At 40.6% G+C, this 16201-nt stretch overlaps 1 protein-coding gene across 3 annotated transcripts in view; it reads right to left on the bottom strand.

The window, feature by feature from the left end:
• Positions 1-16201, bottom strand: part of LOC129189626 (neuroligin-3-like) — a 192051-nt gene that overhangs the window by 131161 nt on the left and 44689 nt on the right. The window contains exon 4 of one of the 3 annotated variants that reach the window (XM_054791496.1): positions 3699-3758. The exons of 1 other annotated variant lie outside the window; for it this stretch is intronic. In XM_054791496.1, coding sequence (XP_054647471.1) covers positions 3699-3758 — 60 coding nt within the window. Of the gene's footprint in view, positions 1-3698; positions 16178-16201 lie in introns of all 3 variants that reach the window. One more of the 3 variants, XM_054791498.1, reaches the window with a different exon arrangement.

The following is a 16201-nucleotide window of genomic DNA, read 5'->3' as shown; positions in this document are numbered from 1 at the left end:
TACAGTAAGTGCTCTTCAAAAAGCAAGTCAAATATGTTTTTGTCTAAATTAAGGTGATTTTATGGTTCCTTTTTTCATATCACATAGCCAGTAGCAGGGGTGCAGCCAGGAATTCTGGGTTCCATGAACAAAATCACACTGCCTCCCCCCTTTATGAATTAATTACTAATGGGATTAGTATTACCTATTTTTTTGGGTCCCCTGGCAGTCAAAGGACCTTACTTTCCCCTTTATATGGCACCCCCGGCCAATAGCACTCATTAGAAATAAATTGAAAAATGTATAATTAATTCCATGTGATCGGTATTGGTATCGGCCGATTTCAGTCCTGGATGATCGGTATCGGTAGCATAAAACCCTGATCGGAACCTCCCTAGTTCAAACGTTACTTAAGCCTTGTCTGTAGAGGTAATACATGTTTTATGACAGTAACAGTCTGCGCCTGGAACGGATTTGTATGATTTCTATGGGAATATTGTTTTAAAATATAAATAAATTAGATGTCGACCAGCGTTCTGTTACAGACTATGGTCGACTTTCAAGGCTCCACTGCCAGGAAAACAGGAAAACTGCCTTTTTTAAAATTTTCCCCATCATCCACAATCCGATTGTGAAACATGAACAAATATTTCTTTCCCTTTTTTGTGCGTTCTAAAGAGAGAAAACAAGTTAGCACGAGGGAGCTAACAATGCATTTAATGGGACACAACTATTTCAACTATAAAGCCCTCTAAAAAACCTCTAACAACGTTTTATCGTTTTATATCCATGCAGTGAGCATGCATTAACAGATACATGCATGATAACATGTAATACTTACAGTATTTTGATCATTTTAAACATTACTTAAACATAACTTCTTTCCTGGGCGCATTGATTTCACATAGCCCGTAAGAACTAACACCACGTCTGTCAACAACAGCGGCATAGAAAGCGTGTGTCTGTTTGCTATTACTAATCATGGCAGATTTTGTGGGAGACGTCACTGCCGCTGATGACTACTTTTGGACAAATGAGGATCCAGAACCTTATTTTTGATTAAGCCTGAATATACGGATGATGGGCTACAGGTTATCAGGTTAGACGCCCCCTCCCCCTACCTCTCCCCCAGGCAGAGAATAATGTTGCTGGGTGCTAGGCAGATCCAGCTATAGTGAAACACTAAGGCATTCCCATAGCGTTAGCATGTAGCACTTGTGCTAAATGTTTCATGGACAAAGTTGAGAGCCAGTATGCACTGCTTCAGTCTGTCCCGATATTTAGTTGGTAGCGTGTGGAATCTCAAAGTTGACCAACTTTTCACCTTATTGCCACAACCTTTTACTATACACATGCGAGGCATAATTATAACAACGCTAACTTTTCCAAACAGCAGCTGCAGTAGGTAGCGTTACCGCTCGGTAGTGGCTTGAGGCGTTGTGAGTGACGACGTCAGTGCGCCGGAAAAATAGAGTTCTTTGTGTTAGCTTCTACAATAACAATATTGCTGTAGTTTGGTCAGTTATGTAAATGGAACATTGTTGGTGTTTTTATATATACAGTATATTTTTAGGGCTGTATAGTACCGTTACGTGCATTGTTAGCTCCCACATGCTAACTAATTTTCTCTCGTTATAACGCACAGAAAAGGGTAAAGATATGTGTGGTCATGTTTTACATAATGACTGTTGATGATGGGCAAAATTCCAAAAAAAAGTGCAGTTTTCCTTTAACAGCATAAAATTAAATTGTAGCAGGATGGGCACTAGCCAAGCAAGAAACCAATACATTTGATGCAGATCCAGAGATGTAATGTCCAATGTATGTATTCAGAGAATTCTATTTATTACTAAAAAAAAATACACTGTCTCAGAATTATGTGTCTGGGGTGTTGTAACATAAGGGGAGGACAGCTCAAAGGCAGTGGGAGGGAGGGAATTAGCCCCACATAGACAGAGGGCCAACTGAGGTAGCATAGTAATGCACAGACTGAGCGATGGAGGTGCCGAGCAGCGAGACAAGACAGCAGCTCTGCACAATGAATAAGAATGTGGATGAGAGGTGAATCACCAAGGAGTGAGCAAGTGGGATTTGTGTGTATCTTCTCATTCTACTTGCCCTTTAACGTTAAAACAAGCATTCAATTGTCATCGACGTATGCAGTGCATTCACTGTCAAGGGATTGTGGCAGTTGAACATGCTGGAATAAAATGCAAGGCTGCATGTACGGATATTTTGGTTTGTGTCGTGTTCTTATCCATCCTGGAGTGTGCTGCCCTTTTCTTTTTTTTAAAAAAAAAGAGACAACACATTGGGAATGAATAACAGAGCAACAGGGGAGTCCCTGAACACTCAGACTGACACTTCAAAAAGACATATTTACCAGAACAATGAGAATCTTCTGGATCATGTTTAGGGATTGATAGCCAACATGGGCATTAGCTACAGAGCTGCGGCAGAGATTCCGCTGAGATGCTATTGTGCTGTCTACGGCGATGTTCTGTAAATAGCATTAGTTGCGCTCTGTAAAGAATAGACTTGTCACATTTTCAGTCAGGCTAGTCTTGCACAACAGCTTAGGAGACCAAGCCAGTATGTACGCACATTAAGATGTGCCAGGCAAACGGATCGGCTCGCGTCAGCATTTTCCAAGGGACTCAAGGCTACATATGCAGATGTATGTGGCCTTTCTTGGAGGGACAAAAAGCTGCAGACTGAAGGAAACTTGGCCTTGGTTGCAAGAGCCTGCCCTGGGCTTGAATGAGGGAACACCTGTGTGTCAAAGCGATGCTATGGCAACAATCCCTATTCTGTGATCAAGTTCCAGCATGAGGCTTCTTTTAGAAAGAGAGGAGAAGGGAACTACATAACAAACACATCTGGAAGGATCCCTCGCTATAGGCAGCCTCAAAGCAAATTCAGCTTTAATAACTTGAAGGAAAGTAAGCATCAAAGAGATGAGAAATATAACTATGGAGGTCCCAATAGCCTCTTCTTTACCAAATGTGCCGACATATTGTATAAAAATCCAAACCTTGACAGTACTTTATCTCGATACTCAACATCATGCTTGCATCACCTGCCCTAGAGTGGTGGATGAAGGCTAAGGCAGGAAGATATCAAGGGTTTGCTTAAGATTCAGCGTCTTAAGCCATTTCTGTTGCAGCACAAGAATCATCTCTCATTCTAATCTCACCAAGAGATCCAGCCTGAGCCTGGAATATCCCAAGATAAATATGGAAAGTGAACAATACGATTGCTGAGAAGCAACATTCCATTTTCTACACCTCTCTCCTCTAATCCTCTCCAGCGGTCCTCGTGAACTGCCTCTCCTCATCAAAATCTGCTAGAAGACCTACTGAATAGTCTGATATGACACCGCCGCCTCGCTTCCTCTCAGCCATTTCCGCCACAAGTGCAGTGACTGGCCACAATTCCAGAGGGGGTCTCTTACCACCACCTGTGACCTTGTAATAACACAACGTCACCAGATATGTTTTTTATCAGGGTTGCCACGAGATCGCATCTGACTCCAGTGCAAAAAGCCTCGTTCAGTTGCTTCACATTCAACCAACACGCTCCAAATACAAATCAAACCAATGTGTGTTGAAATGTGACAATATGAGGACAAAAAATGAGAAATGAAATAAAAACATGGCAAAGATAACAAAACATTTTCTATAAGAACCATGCATCATCTTCGTTCACCATAAAAATACCTTCATCTTCATCACCGTCGTTATCCGATAAATCCTCGCCCTGTTTTTTTGCATGGGCCCCTGTTTGGTAAAGCAGGCAGAGACATAGAGAAGTACAGGGCAAATTCAAAAACAGCACAGTTGAAAACACTGTGGTTGATTTCATTGAAATTGCCTCCAATGAAACACCACGGCAGAAATTGAGATTGCATAAGAACAGCAACATTTTTATTTGATTAAATCCGACAAAGTACATGTCACAAAGGAGTGTTAGGGCCTCCGAATATTACAGTATTTCAGTAAAACCTTCGGATGGTAAAGTAGAATTCTAAGCCAATGAAGTTGTAACATTATGATGATAAACATATCAAGTACGGTGGATCCCCGCTCATTCACGATTCAGCATAATCACAAAATTGTGGATTAGTATTTGTTCTTTTTACATTTGTATTCCTTTGTATGAAAAAAGGCCGTTTTTTTCTGCAGAAAACACATCTCATTCACTGTAAGTCAGTAACAATTTAGAAATGATAATACAGGTCAAATGTACAGCGTACGGTACATACCGTATACCACTGTTAGGAAGTCCACAATTTATATACGTTTATGTCTTTATGCTTCACTGATGATGTTCGTCAAGCATTAAGATTTCAGACTTTGTTCGGTGGTCCTTGAACACATCTCTGTTGTGTGCTGTGAACTGTTGTGAATCTGTTCATCAATCATCTACATCAGCGATGATGACATTTGACCTGAAGCTATGTTCTCCCTACTGCTGCTGTTCACATGATGTGGCATTCAAGTGCACTACGTAACACTTGAGTGTCAGGCTTTCAGACGTGAATTTGTACTAACATACCACCTATGACAATTGGCATACCCCATGGGAACCTAGGATCTACATTATCATTCATTAGTGCGAAGTACCTATAAATATTTTATACTTAAATACATAGAGTAGACATTTTTATGCTGTTTTTTTTCTCCATTTGCTGGGGGTCCCAGAATATAACCACTGTGAAAAGCAGGGATCTACTGTACCTGTATTAAAATGAGTGATGACTGTTAAGGATCTTGTCGAGTTACACTTTGGTTGAAGTTACACAGAAAATGAAATATTGTTGTCAATATTTTGGCACATTAACCATCACCAGTATGAACAATTTAATGTGACAGTAATATCTTGTAATATTACCACTTTATTATTCTTATCATATTACATTAATTTCCTTCACTGTGGCCCTAGCACTCCTTTGTAGCGGTAGAACAATTGTCATTATTTCACAAAACAGTAACAGTTGAACATTTGTACCCATTAAACAAATCAACAAATTAAACATTCAATACAATCTAATTAAGAAAGACATTTTTACAGTTGGAGCAGAGTCATACACTATTAATATTTATTCTTTTGAACAATACAAAGAAACACAACCTAATGAAATCCCAGTGGAAACCAACTTTAGCAGCAATAATTGAATGATATAAAACAAATGCTGGAATTGTACAAATGAATACCATTGGATTATACATTAGCATCACCATAAAATCAGTTGTGTTTAAATTTAAATTGTTTTCAAAGGGGTGTGAGTTTCTAAATACTACTTAAGGGAATTTGTATTCTCTTCAGATATGCACCTTTGCATCTATTCTTAACTCAGTCTTTGCAATTAATGAGACTTTAGAGAGGTATGGTACGGAGGAAGCCAGCAGATAATGTGCAAACTGGCTAACTACATGCTAATTGACATGAACATGCTCAAGAGTACAGGCTTTAAACTACAAGGCCAAAGAAAGAGCAAGGATTCCAAGCTTCCCGAGAGTTTGCTGCGTCTGAATAAATTACGAGATTGTGGGTATCACGTATACGCACTAATGTGAGCAACTTGTCTCTGTGCCCAGCGTGGTAGGTAATGTGATGTTTTCCTTGTGTTGCATGTAAGTGCAAGCCCTCCAGGGCACCTGAACACCATGTAAACTTGCAGTGCTCAGGTCTATTTTGTACTTTACTGCACTTTTTTTTAAACCACTTAGCTGTACAGTCATCCCTCACCACATCGCGGTTCAAATTTGTCAATCGCAGTTTAACATATGTTACATCCTAACATATTATTTAATAAATAATGCTGTTATGTGGTTGAATGTGACTATTAGTAAAAAATATATATATTTAAGCATATTTGTATATATTTTCTGAGTAAATTATGCATTTTTCAAGTATAAACATGGCTAAATGAGCTAACTAAATAAAATAAAATACAAATACAAGACAAAATGTGCATCCTAATTGTGAATGTAGTCTTCTACATCGATTAAGTGTCTAAGTGTCAGTAATAATAGCAACATGGGTACTGTTGGGGCCATTATCCACGGCAAGCTAAAACTCAATTCTAAACCCCCGACATCACATCTGTCCGCCTGCCACTAAGGCCCCCTAGGAAACAAATTTACTGTGACACACATTAGCACAAGTTTTATTTATGTTTTAAATGGCCTATTTTCTCTGATTATATCTACTATATTGAGCAATACGACTGTAAAGCTGACTATGAACTGCTGTTTGGCACATAAGCGCAAACAAAAGTGAGGATCCGTCCCCCCCACCCGAAGGCGAAGGGAAACTCCCCTCTCGTTCATCGGGTTAAACTCCAACGTACAGGACCTGAGCCGACTGGCAACAAGAATTGCTACGCCTGCCCGTCGCCTCTCACTGCTGGCAACGCCAGAGTGGAATAAAGTCCAGCCCTCTAGAGAGGACTGGTTCCAGAGCTCTTGCTGTGCGTGGAAGTATGTATTGTATTGATGAAGGGGTGGCTCTAAAAAAGTGTGTGTACATTAGCGTCCCACCGAACTTTGTTGTGCACTTTATCTATCAGTCTTTAATGGGGTGTCACGATACTTCTGCTTGGACATTAACACGGAGGCAGCTGTTGAACTCTGATGGGAAAAACATACACACATCATGAGCGAGTGACGCTAGGAACACAGAAGTAGGTTGCATTGTTGCATTAGTGTGCGAAAAGCACTTAATCTGCAACACTGCCACTTGCATTTTACGTCCTTTCTGGCTGACCTGGTAGAGACATCTTTTCTCCAAACCACGTTTTAATCATCTCGTGACACCCCTGGTGTTTAATCAAGTAGTGATAAAAGGTCCGTATTCGTACTCATCCTATGTCATTACTACCGCGCTTACACCTAAAGTCCGGCTAGCGCGAGTACTCTGATTCACACTCAAGTTCAGTACACTTCCCCATCTCTGGCACTTTTGGGCCAGGGCACGACATGATGGGGCTTGCACATGCACATTCAGGTGCGTAACTTAGGTGTGTCATAGAATGACAGACATGCCCTGCACATGCCCTGGCTCAAACCCGCGACCACACATCCCCACTGACTGAGAATCGAGCGCACTAGCGAATAGACTAAAATTCCAGGCTCTCAATCCACTAACCAGCACAGCTCTTTCGGAGTCCGGGATCTGTTAAACATGTTATTGCACTGCCAATCCATGAAAGAGATTGCTGTGTATGTACGGATGGTTACATTGCTAACATTTGAATGGATTGTCCACAGTGTAATTACAACTGTGGGTTTCATAACGTACATTAACGCTCAGTATCATGATTATTTCAGTGATTAAAACAAGTGAAAACCTCCGTCTCGCTCTGGTAGTGTATGTCCATCTGCTTGGTGATGTGGGAGTTCTGAACATAACATGCTGTATGAGCTGCTACACGAGCCTTAAAATGCTAACATTAAATGTGTGTGCATAAAAAAGGTTTTATCACTGCAGCTCGAGGATGGATTTTCAGGTGAAGGTGAAAGGTAAAATTACAGAAATTGCAGGTTATTGCAAATGCGTCACTTCATTTAGCTGCACATACCAGTTTTTTGGCAATTGTCGCACTGGGTGGTAGAATGTGGTAGTTGATTGGTTTTGATTGTACATTTAGAGGTTAAGACTGTGTGGGTGTGTAAATGTCTTACACGGAAACATAGAAGAACAGTCAATAACAATAATAAAATATCTGAATTTCACAGCTGTGAGAACTGCTACAGCAATTTTGACATCATTCTTTAGACAATAAAGCCTCCGTTTTTGGCTTTGACAGGTGCTGTAATTCATTGTCTCCTTTTGTAGGAAATAGCAGACATTACACATTTTAGATCTCGCATCTGTCAGAGTAGGCTTTGTGGGAACCTGTGAAAATATTTTAGCAAAATAACCGCTGAAACAAATGGCTTTCAGTCTTCTTTATTGCCCAGTGCTGTTAGTCTGGCTTCCTCCGATGTTGACTGTTGCCATGGGGAGTAGAACAGTGAACATATTGAGCATTAGTGCTTTAGACACGCATAGATTGGATGGCAGGTGTCGACGCGGCAGCTCTGTCACTTTCAATTGTGTCTGTAAAGTCTGTATGTGTCAAATATGGACCTGCAGTTTAATAGGAAGCCCAAACATATACAGCTCTGTGGACAAGCATATGCAGTGTTTGTTGAAATTGAAACTTGAAAGTCGTGAAATACTAAACATCAAATGAGTGTATTTACATGGGAAGCCTCCGGGGTTCCATCGAGAATAACTGGTACTGTCCATGTACAACAAAATCACTTCGCATTTGTCAAATAGAACAAACTTGACTTGTTGGTTGCATGAAGTGTGGCGAAATGTAACATTTTCGCACAGTGCAAAAGCTGGTCATTAGCCTGGGACAGACATGGGAAAACTACAGCCCATTAAAGAGTTCAATCCGGCCCGCCGGACATTTCAAAATTATTTTTTTAACACATCAACATGGAAGCTGTGGCTGACGCGGTCCTTGAACGCACCCTCTAACTGTACAGATAAGACTACTATACTGTATTTGTACCCTTTTTTTCTTTCACCTCATGTTTGGTCCCAAATGCTGATACTCTGTGGGAATGCATGAAGGTAAGATTGGCTGACCTTATTCAGTGCTAATGTGCATATTTGTTTGGTACGCAACCTCTCTGAAAACAAGTCCAGGCTCGTACTGGTGGATGGTGTGTCTGTATTAATTTCGTGGTTTAAATTTGATGTTGTTCCTGTCATAGTTTTACACAATACATAAGAAATAAGATCAATTAGATCGCTATGATGTACGTATGTTTTACCGATGTGTTGATGACTAGCTAGTGCACTGCTAATGCTTGCAAATGCTACCACTGCTAGCTCTTCAGCCATGGCCATATTGACATAAGCCCCCAAATAGCTGTCCTCGGCTATACCTACCGTTAACTAGCGGGTTCGTACCCAAATTTTAGCTCGTAGTTCAAAGCGGAAAATCAGCCGAGGACGGCTCGCATCTACTGTACTTGTATAAAATAATGGCAAGTCGAGGTAGTCTGTGACAATTCCAATCACAGCGACAGTAGATACTGAACAAATAACATTGGGTCTTGCTGTTAGAGCCATCTGTCAAGGCTTTGAAGCTAAATTTACCAATCAAAATAACCTTTTCTTTGTCCATTTCTGCTGAACATTTGTTCACGCTTGTGGCTCCAGTCATGGACTGGCCTTGGAGGTGTTTATGAAGACACTCAAGCATGCACTAGTGCACACACACCCATAGCTGCATGAGACTTGAATGAATGAATCCACAATTCCCTCACTACACAGTGGAAGGGCTGAATGTTAAATGCCTTTCTTTTGCAAGGGAAAAGGTTCTGTGACAATAAATGAACTTCACAGTTAAATATCAGAAAGGTCAGAATGTGCAAAGGGACTTAGTGAAAATGTGAAATGTTGCAGTCTTGACAATTTGAAGCTGTTATATTCAGTCACTAATCCTCAGGTGGCCATTTTCCTCTTTTAGTGAGCCTGGATCTGTATCTCCTCCTGTCTGTGATCTCACTATCTGGTTCTCTCCCTCTCTTGCTCTTCTCCATCCCTCTCAATCTCTCTCTCAGAGGAGAGGTTAGGGAACAGCTTGGGAGGGACATGTAAGCGAGAATGATGGAGAACGCAGCTGAAAGGTTAAGGAGGCTGTAATCCTGCCGTAAAGGACAGCCAAAAATTCACACTGCGCTTCAGCTGTTCTCAAAATAATGCAGCGAAAACCAATAAAAGGCTGATAACAGTCTCCCTGCCTGTCTAAAGGCGGATAATAGAGAGAGACATGTTAACACCGCAGGCCTCCGAGTATGAAAGCAACCTCTGGTATCACACTGGGGCCATGTGAGGCATTGCACACATTGCAACCCTCACTATGATCAATCACCGCTTACAAGACTGTTCGTGTCTTAACACCTCTCATCAGTTATTTGAAAGAGTGATGGAAAAATCAAACGTCCATCATTTCTCATTACTGACAGACTCATCAAGGATAAAGGCCTGTCAGTGTGTGGTCTTTAAAATTGAAACCAAGAGAATATTTCCAAGCACGGTGGTACCTCGGGTTTCGTTACTAAATTGCTCCAAAAGTTTCGACAAAAACCAAAACGTAGGAAACCTGAGGCAATTTTTCCTCTAGGAAATAATGTAAAACCAATTAATCAGTTCCAGACACCCCAAAATATTAACAAAAAATAGAGTATAGCAGTGCAAGTATAGTTTTACATGCAGAAAATGATGTGAAGTCCTTCTGAATGATGAATAGATGAAATTTATTGCAGACTTCCCGTACATCCTGACGAAATCAAATTAAATTGTGTTTCTAACCTTATCATTATTTATGACATGCCTTATTTGTGGTACTCACATCTTTCTGTGACCCCATGGCGGGTTATCAAGAAGTCGCAGAACGATACGGCACACGGCTAGTTTGTTACGTGCGATACTGCACAAACAGAGGCAACATTGTGGTGAAAATTTTCAACAAAAACCGAGGTTTGACTGTATTATAAGCAGCTATTAAACTATTAATGTCATGATTCCATATTATTATTGGTACTGAAACAAAGATCAGGTATTCATACTTAGGTATTAATACTTTTCTCATGATGCTCTCGCGATATAAAATGAGAAGGCAACGGTACAAAAAGTTCATTACAAGGAACTCTAATGTCAAATGTTTCTAATGTCACGCAAGACCTCAGCAAATCTTGCAAGACCTCAGGCCAAAGGCGTGTTGTGACACTTTTTATTTTGTGACACATAGTCCAAAACAAGGATCAATCTCTACAAGGTGTGAAAGGACAGTAACAACTGCAACATTGTTACCTGGTATCAAAGTTACGGTATAGTGTTTTATTTTTTGGTGGTGGGGCGGTTAACTTCCCTTACACTTGTGTGACAAACGTGCTGAAAAGGAAATGTATGAGGTGGATCCGTGACACAAATCATTCAGTCATTCAATTTTATAGTTAACACTGTTTGAAAGTGTTTTATTGTGCGATACCCAGGGGTTAATCTACTTTTGGCTGGTAGGACAGTTAAGAATGTTATAATTTAATTGAACACATTTCCAGCACATTTGTGACAGTTTGGAACTCTTTTCATATTTCCCATGAGAATAACTTTTGATAATTCAATCAAATGAGAGGCTCTCAGAGTTTGACCATAGAAATTCCACTGTTATGTTCAAATAGGATATTTTTCAGCTCCACGCATGACTCAAACGTAGCCAAGACGCTGTGTGAAAAACATTTTAATAACTTTGTTACCATTTCAAAGCCATCGCGGCATATTAGATGAATTCATGAAGTCATGACGCTTTTTCAAGAAACCCCCAAAATATGTACTGTAGGTCTTTGCATAAGAATTTCTGCTAACTTCTTCTGAGAACACGCTTGTTATTTATATTGAGAAGACATGAAGTCATGCATCGATGCATGCATCTTGTGCAGTTACCATCCTCTGCCTGCTTCGGGTCGATCACATGATGAGAGCCAAGCGGCATTGTTCTTAATCATTTTTCAAATAAGTCAAGAAAATAAAAAGGGTGTTGCATATTGCGGGGTAATACAAAAATAATGTTGCACGACTACAGTTGGATAAACCATTCATTCTTTTGAGGAAAATATTAGTGAATGGCCATACAAGACGCTTGACTGAGCTAATAGACATACTAGAGGCAAACATCGCGTGTGTGTGTGTGTGTGTGGGTCCTCCTAATTTCAGTTCCTCTACAATCGAAGAACACAACAATTGGATTAACTGTGAAAGGCGAACAAACCAACAGCGGGGGGCCTCTGAGAGGCAACTTCTTGCTAAGGTCAAGTCTTGCATCTCAAATCGATGTGACTTAACTCACTTGGGTCAATGAGCGCCCCAAATAGATGCTCACGGAAGACTATAGAAGTCTTCTCTCTCATATTCCAAAGAGGGCATTGACTGTTGTCAAACCACAAAGGCCAATATTTACTGCTGTCTTGGAAAATGGTCTCCCATTCTTCTTGCAGCAGAGATTTTCTTGGCCAGCCCCTCCTTTCCTCAGGCACTTCTGAGCGGGCCAACCCATGGATTACTGTGGAGTGTTACTGGCTGCTACAACAAGACAAACTGAGGTCTAACCAAGATTGGGTCTATTTCACACTTTCATACTTCTCCAGCCCCCATCTAGTCGAACTAAAAGATGTCCAAAGTTTCTGCTGGGGGAGTTAATCTGTGGGTTTGCAAACCCTTGGATGGGGTTGTTCGGTGCTGGCACCAGGCTGTGTAACAGCAGACTGCTGCCTGCATCGGAATGATACTTGGACAGTCCAAAATAGAGGCAAATTGTTGCACAGATTTTGCTGCACTTATCTCAAATAGACTCATGATGAGGGCTGAATTTCAGGAAGGATGATCCCATGGTGTCTCTCAGAAGCCGTTACTCAGACTGTTGTGAAGAACTGTGAGGACAGTTTTTACTCACAGTGAGAGACCTGCTGTAAAATAATGTGAATATTATACAAACAGACAGAACACAGCACAGAGAGTGCACCCAATTTAGCACTGGGACTCTGCCTCAAGAGAATTTCATTAAAATAAAAAAATAAATAAATACGTCTGTCAATCAATTTAACAATGTGAGCCTCTTTTAAAGGTAAAGCCTGCCAACACTATAGTCCTTCCTACACTGTCTGTTCAAGCTGGGCGTTATCTGCCTTTGTTCTGGGTGGCTGTTTTTTTAAAAACAGCACAGAATGGTGAGACGAAGCCCTCAGAGGTAGTATCAGCTTGAACAGAGGCTGGACTACGCCTGTGTAAAAGGGAAAAAGGGAAAGTTTCAGTCACTTCTCCCGCCCTGTTGTGTTGAAAGCAATTGCTGCTGACCGACTGGTATTACAGGTCCTCAACCATTAAATTATCTGATTACGAATACCGTGTCACTAGGCCTGTCATGATAATCAATAAATCAATTACTCGCCCAATAAATAAAATCAAACTTGATCATTTTCCCAGCCTCGATTTATTGACATGTGAATGCATGTTTGTTTTCCTCCAGTCTCTCTATCAAACAGGCTGGAGGGTTCATTTTTAAAGTGTTCCATTCAAACATGAAACCTGCATTTAATGACAGATGCACAAACTGGGTGGAGATGTGCTTTATAAATAAAGTACAATTTAAATGTTGGCAGTGCTCTCAGCAACAATTTTGCAATGTTCTCGGTTCATGTTCTCCTTAGTTGCTGGAAAAAACTTTAAGTTAATAAAAAAAATAAGTCATAAAACATTGCTATTTGTCTTTTAAAAAAAAAATTGCAGACGCAGCAGCGGGACGACACAGCGGCACCCTGATCCTCTCATGCAGCCCACCACCACAGCTTAAAAAAATCCTACGAGAAACCCTGTGAGCATTACACTAATGAAAAAATGGTCTCAAAATAATGTTGACAATAATATCATTAATCATCAATAATTTGTAGCACAGTTACCGTCCCGCAAAATGTGTTATCGTGATAGGCAACAGTTGATTGTTCCCCCTGTTTGTGCATTCACTGTAAATTAAATGGAAACACAGGCAGTATGCAATTGAGTCTACTGCCAACTTAAAAACTACATTTTCAGAAATCTAATGACGGAATTTGTGAATCTCTGCACGCTTCAACTCACCAGCAATATGTGGATAACTGAAGTTGGTCGAATGAGATAAGCTCGGCGTTTCCGTCTCTCCTCCCGCTTACATGAGCTTGACACGCTGGTCTTTCATTTCCTCGTCATTAATGCTCGTATCAGTGTATTAGTGAATTCATCAGCAAGGGTTTTTAGTGTCACAACCAAAAATCCCACTGGATATTAGTTTGCAAATCAAGGACTTTAATGCACATCCTTTTTCGTCAGCACATTCTATGAATAGTGAAAAAGCTATTGCTCGATAAAAACAAAGGTTTTCATTTTTCTTGTCGTCATTATTATGCAAATGTTTAATTGCAGCTTCCATCTCTCTTAGGCTGCCAGCTCGATCGAAGAACAAGATGTGTGACACCTGCAGGTTCAGTGAGACACTTTTAGTGGCTAAATATTGTACTTTTTCTGCTAGATGATGAAAAAAAAACTTTGCCTCAAAAGCATTGCCTCAAACAATTTTATGCCTGAACAGACTGCTGTGAAGTCATCCCTAAACCGCTCCTAGTCACCAGGTGGCACATGCTGTATGTGTATCTCTTTCATTGACGTCCAGTAAAAAAAAACCTTGACCAACATTTGATGATTTTGAATGTTTAACAGGCATGTGCACAGTCTGTCATCAATTGCCCCCAAATGTGTTTTGATTTCTGACAGGCATTTATTTCAGTTCTTGAGGGAGTTCGAAGAAGAAGAGTAGGTCAGGGATCCCTGACCTACTCGGCGGCGCTCACAAGCCCCGCCCCTCCTCATGCAGTGCTGACTGCTGACCGGCTGTACCCTCCTCTGACCCGCAGCATCAGACAGACAAGTACTAACGGTGTTTGTGCAATCCCCTGACGTTGTTTGGTGCAAAATTAACCACAACATTAGCACCTGTGAAAACATTATGTGGCTACTGGTCCAACACTTCCTAAAAAATAAAAAAACATTGATGCATTGATTTATATTCCTACCATCCAACTAAATTGATGTGTGTTTAGCAAGTTTCCATCCTGCACGTTATGGGGACAATATACAAAGTAGGGACGTTTTGTACGCCTGATAGTTCACAGTCGAGTAGCAGTGACGCTTAGTGACGTCATCATCCAGCGCGGCGTGTCCGGATCAAAACACATGCTTACGTACACGGAAGCAATAAATTCCGTGCACTTTCTTGTGCCGGGGAGGAAGGAGAAGAGAGGAAAGGCTCGGAAGCCGTAATTTTTGTTGACCATTTATTTGTTTTGTCACAAATTTACACTTGCGTTTATGTATTCTTCTTTCGCATTACCCCGTTTCCTTACACTGCTGCACACCATCTGCCATCACTTCACATGCAAAGTATCTGTTTGCTCTCCCGGTTTGGTCTCATCATTATCAAAACCTATTATCATAAATCCACCACACCACGGTATCCTGTTTAGTGTCTCTGTTAAGGACCGATCCCGACCCTCTCAGCGGCAAAAGGTACAAGGACATACGAGGATACACAGTCACGAATACGGCTGCTAGTAACTTCGAATCAGTGACTCATTTCCACTGGTAATCGGCGGTACACCGGCACTTGTAAAGTTGGGGTTCAGCCTAATGTGACAAGCATAAATAGAAGGGTTCGGAGAACATCTGAAGCACTTCACAATCAATATTTATCTAATAACATGACAAAAATATAAAACCTTTTCAGTAAAATATATCTCCTCACCAGATATGTAAATTTTCTCCTCTTCAGTCAGCCATTGTGGCCGTAACTTATCGTGTTGAACAATTTTGCTCTGATCAACCAATCAGGATTGGGGCCTGCCTCTTTGCTTTGATCAACCAATCATTCCACTCCAATCAAAATTACTTGATGTTGTTTTCAGCACATAAAACTTTATGCTCTACAAAACGTTATGTCATTGGGTGTCTGGGACGGATTAACTGGCTTTACATGATTTCTTATGGGAAAATTTGCTTCAGTTTACGTACGATTCAGTTTTCACCGGATTGACAACACAAACTGAGGTTCCACTATACCGTCGTTCCTTGCGACATCGCTCCCTCACTCTATTGTGGTTTTTCAAACATAATTAATAAATAATACATATAATAAATATTTAATTAATAAATGATTGGTGTTTTGTGGTTGATGATGGCCGATTATTAGTAAAAAAAAAAATATTGAAAGGCAAGTTATATTTCATATTCTGGTCACCAGGCGTCAGTAATGTTACAGTGATAAGAGATGACCTTCACACTGCATGGAGTCAGCCATGGCAAGGTTGTCCTCCCATTCCATGTTGGAGTGGTGAGATTTTTGCTTCTTACTTTGTCCGTCTACTCCATTCCTTTTGAAACACTTTTTTGAGTTTAGAATAAGTAAATTGGAGCGGATGACTAAGTTAGCTTGGTAGCTTGCTATGCCAGCGGCGGCCGTCTTTATGTGATCCCGTAGCCTCCGCAGTGTGGCGTAAACAAAGAATAATAAGAGTGTAAAGGTGACTATAGGGGTGTTATTTCATGTCTAAAGGGCTCTAATAATGTTAAA

Source organism: Dunckerocampus dactyliophorus, chromosome 11 (genome assembly GCF_027744805.1).
Source record: "Dunckerocampus dactyliophorus isolate RoL2022-P2 chromosome 11, RoL_Ddac_1.1, whole genome shotgun sequence".
Classification (NCBI taxonomy): Eukaryota; Metazoa; Chordata; class Actinopteri; order Syngnathiformes; family Syngnathidae; genus Dunckerocampus; species Dunckerocampus dactyliophorus.
This window is presented reverse-complemented; position numbering and strand designations above follow the sequence as displayed.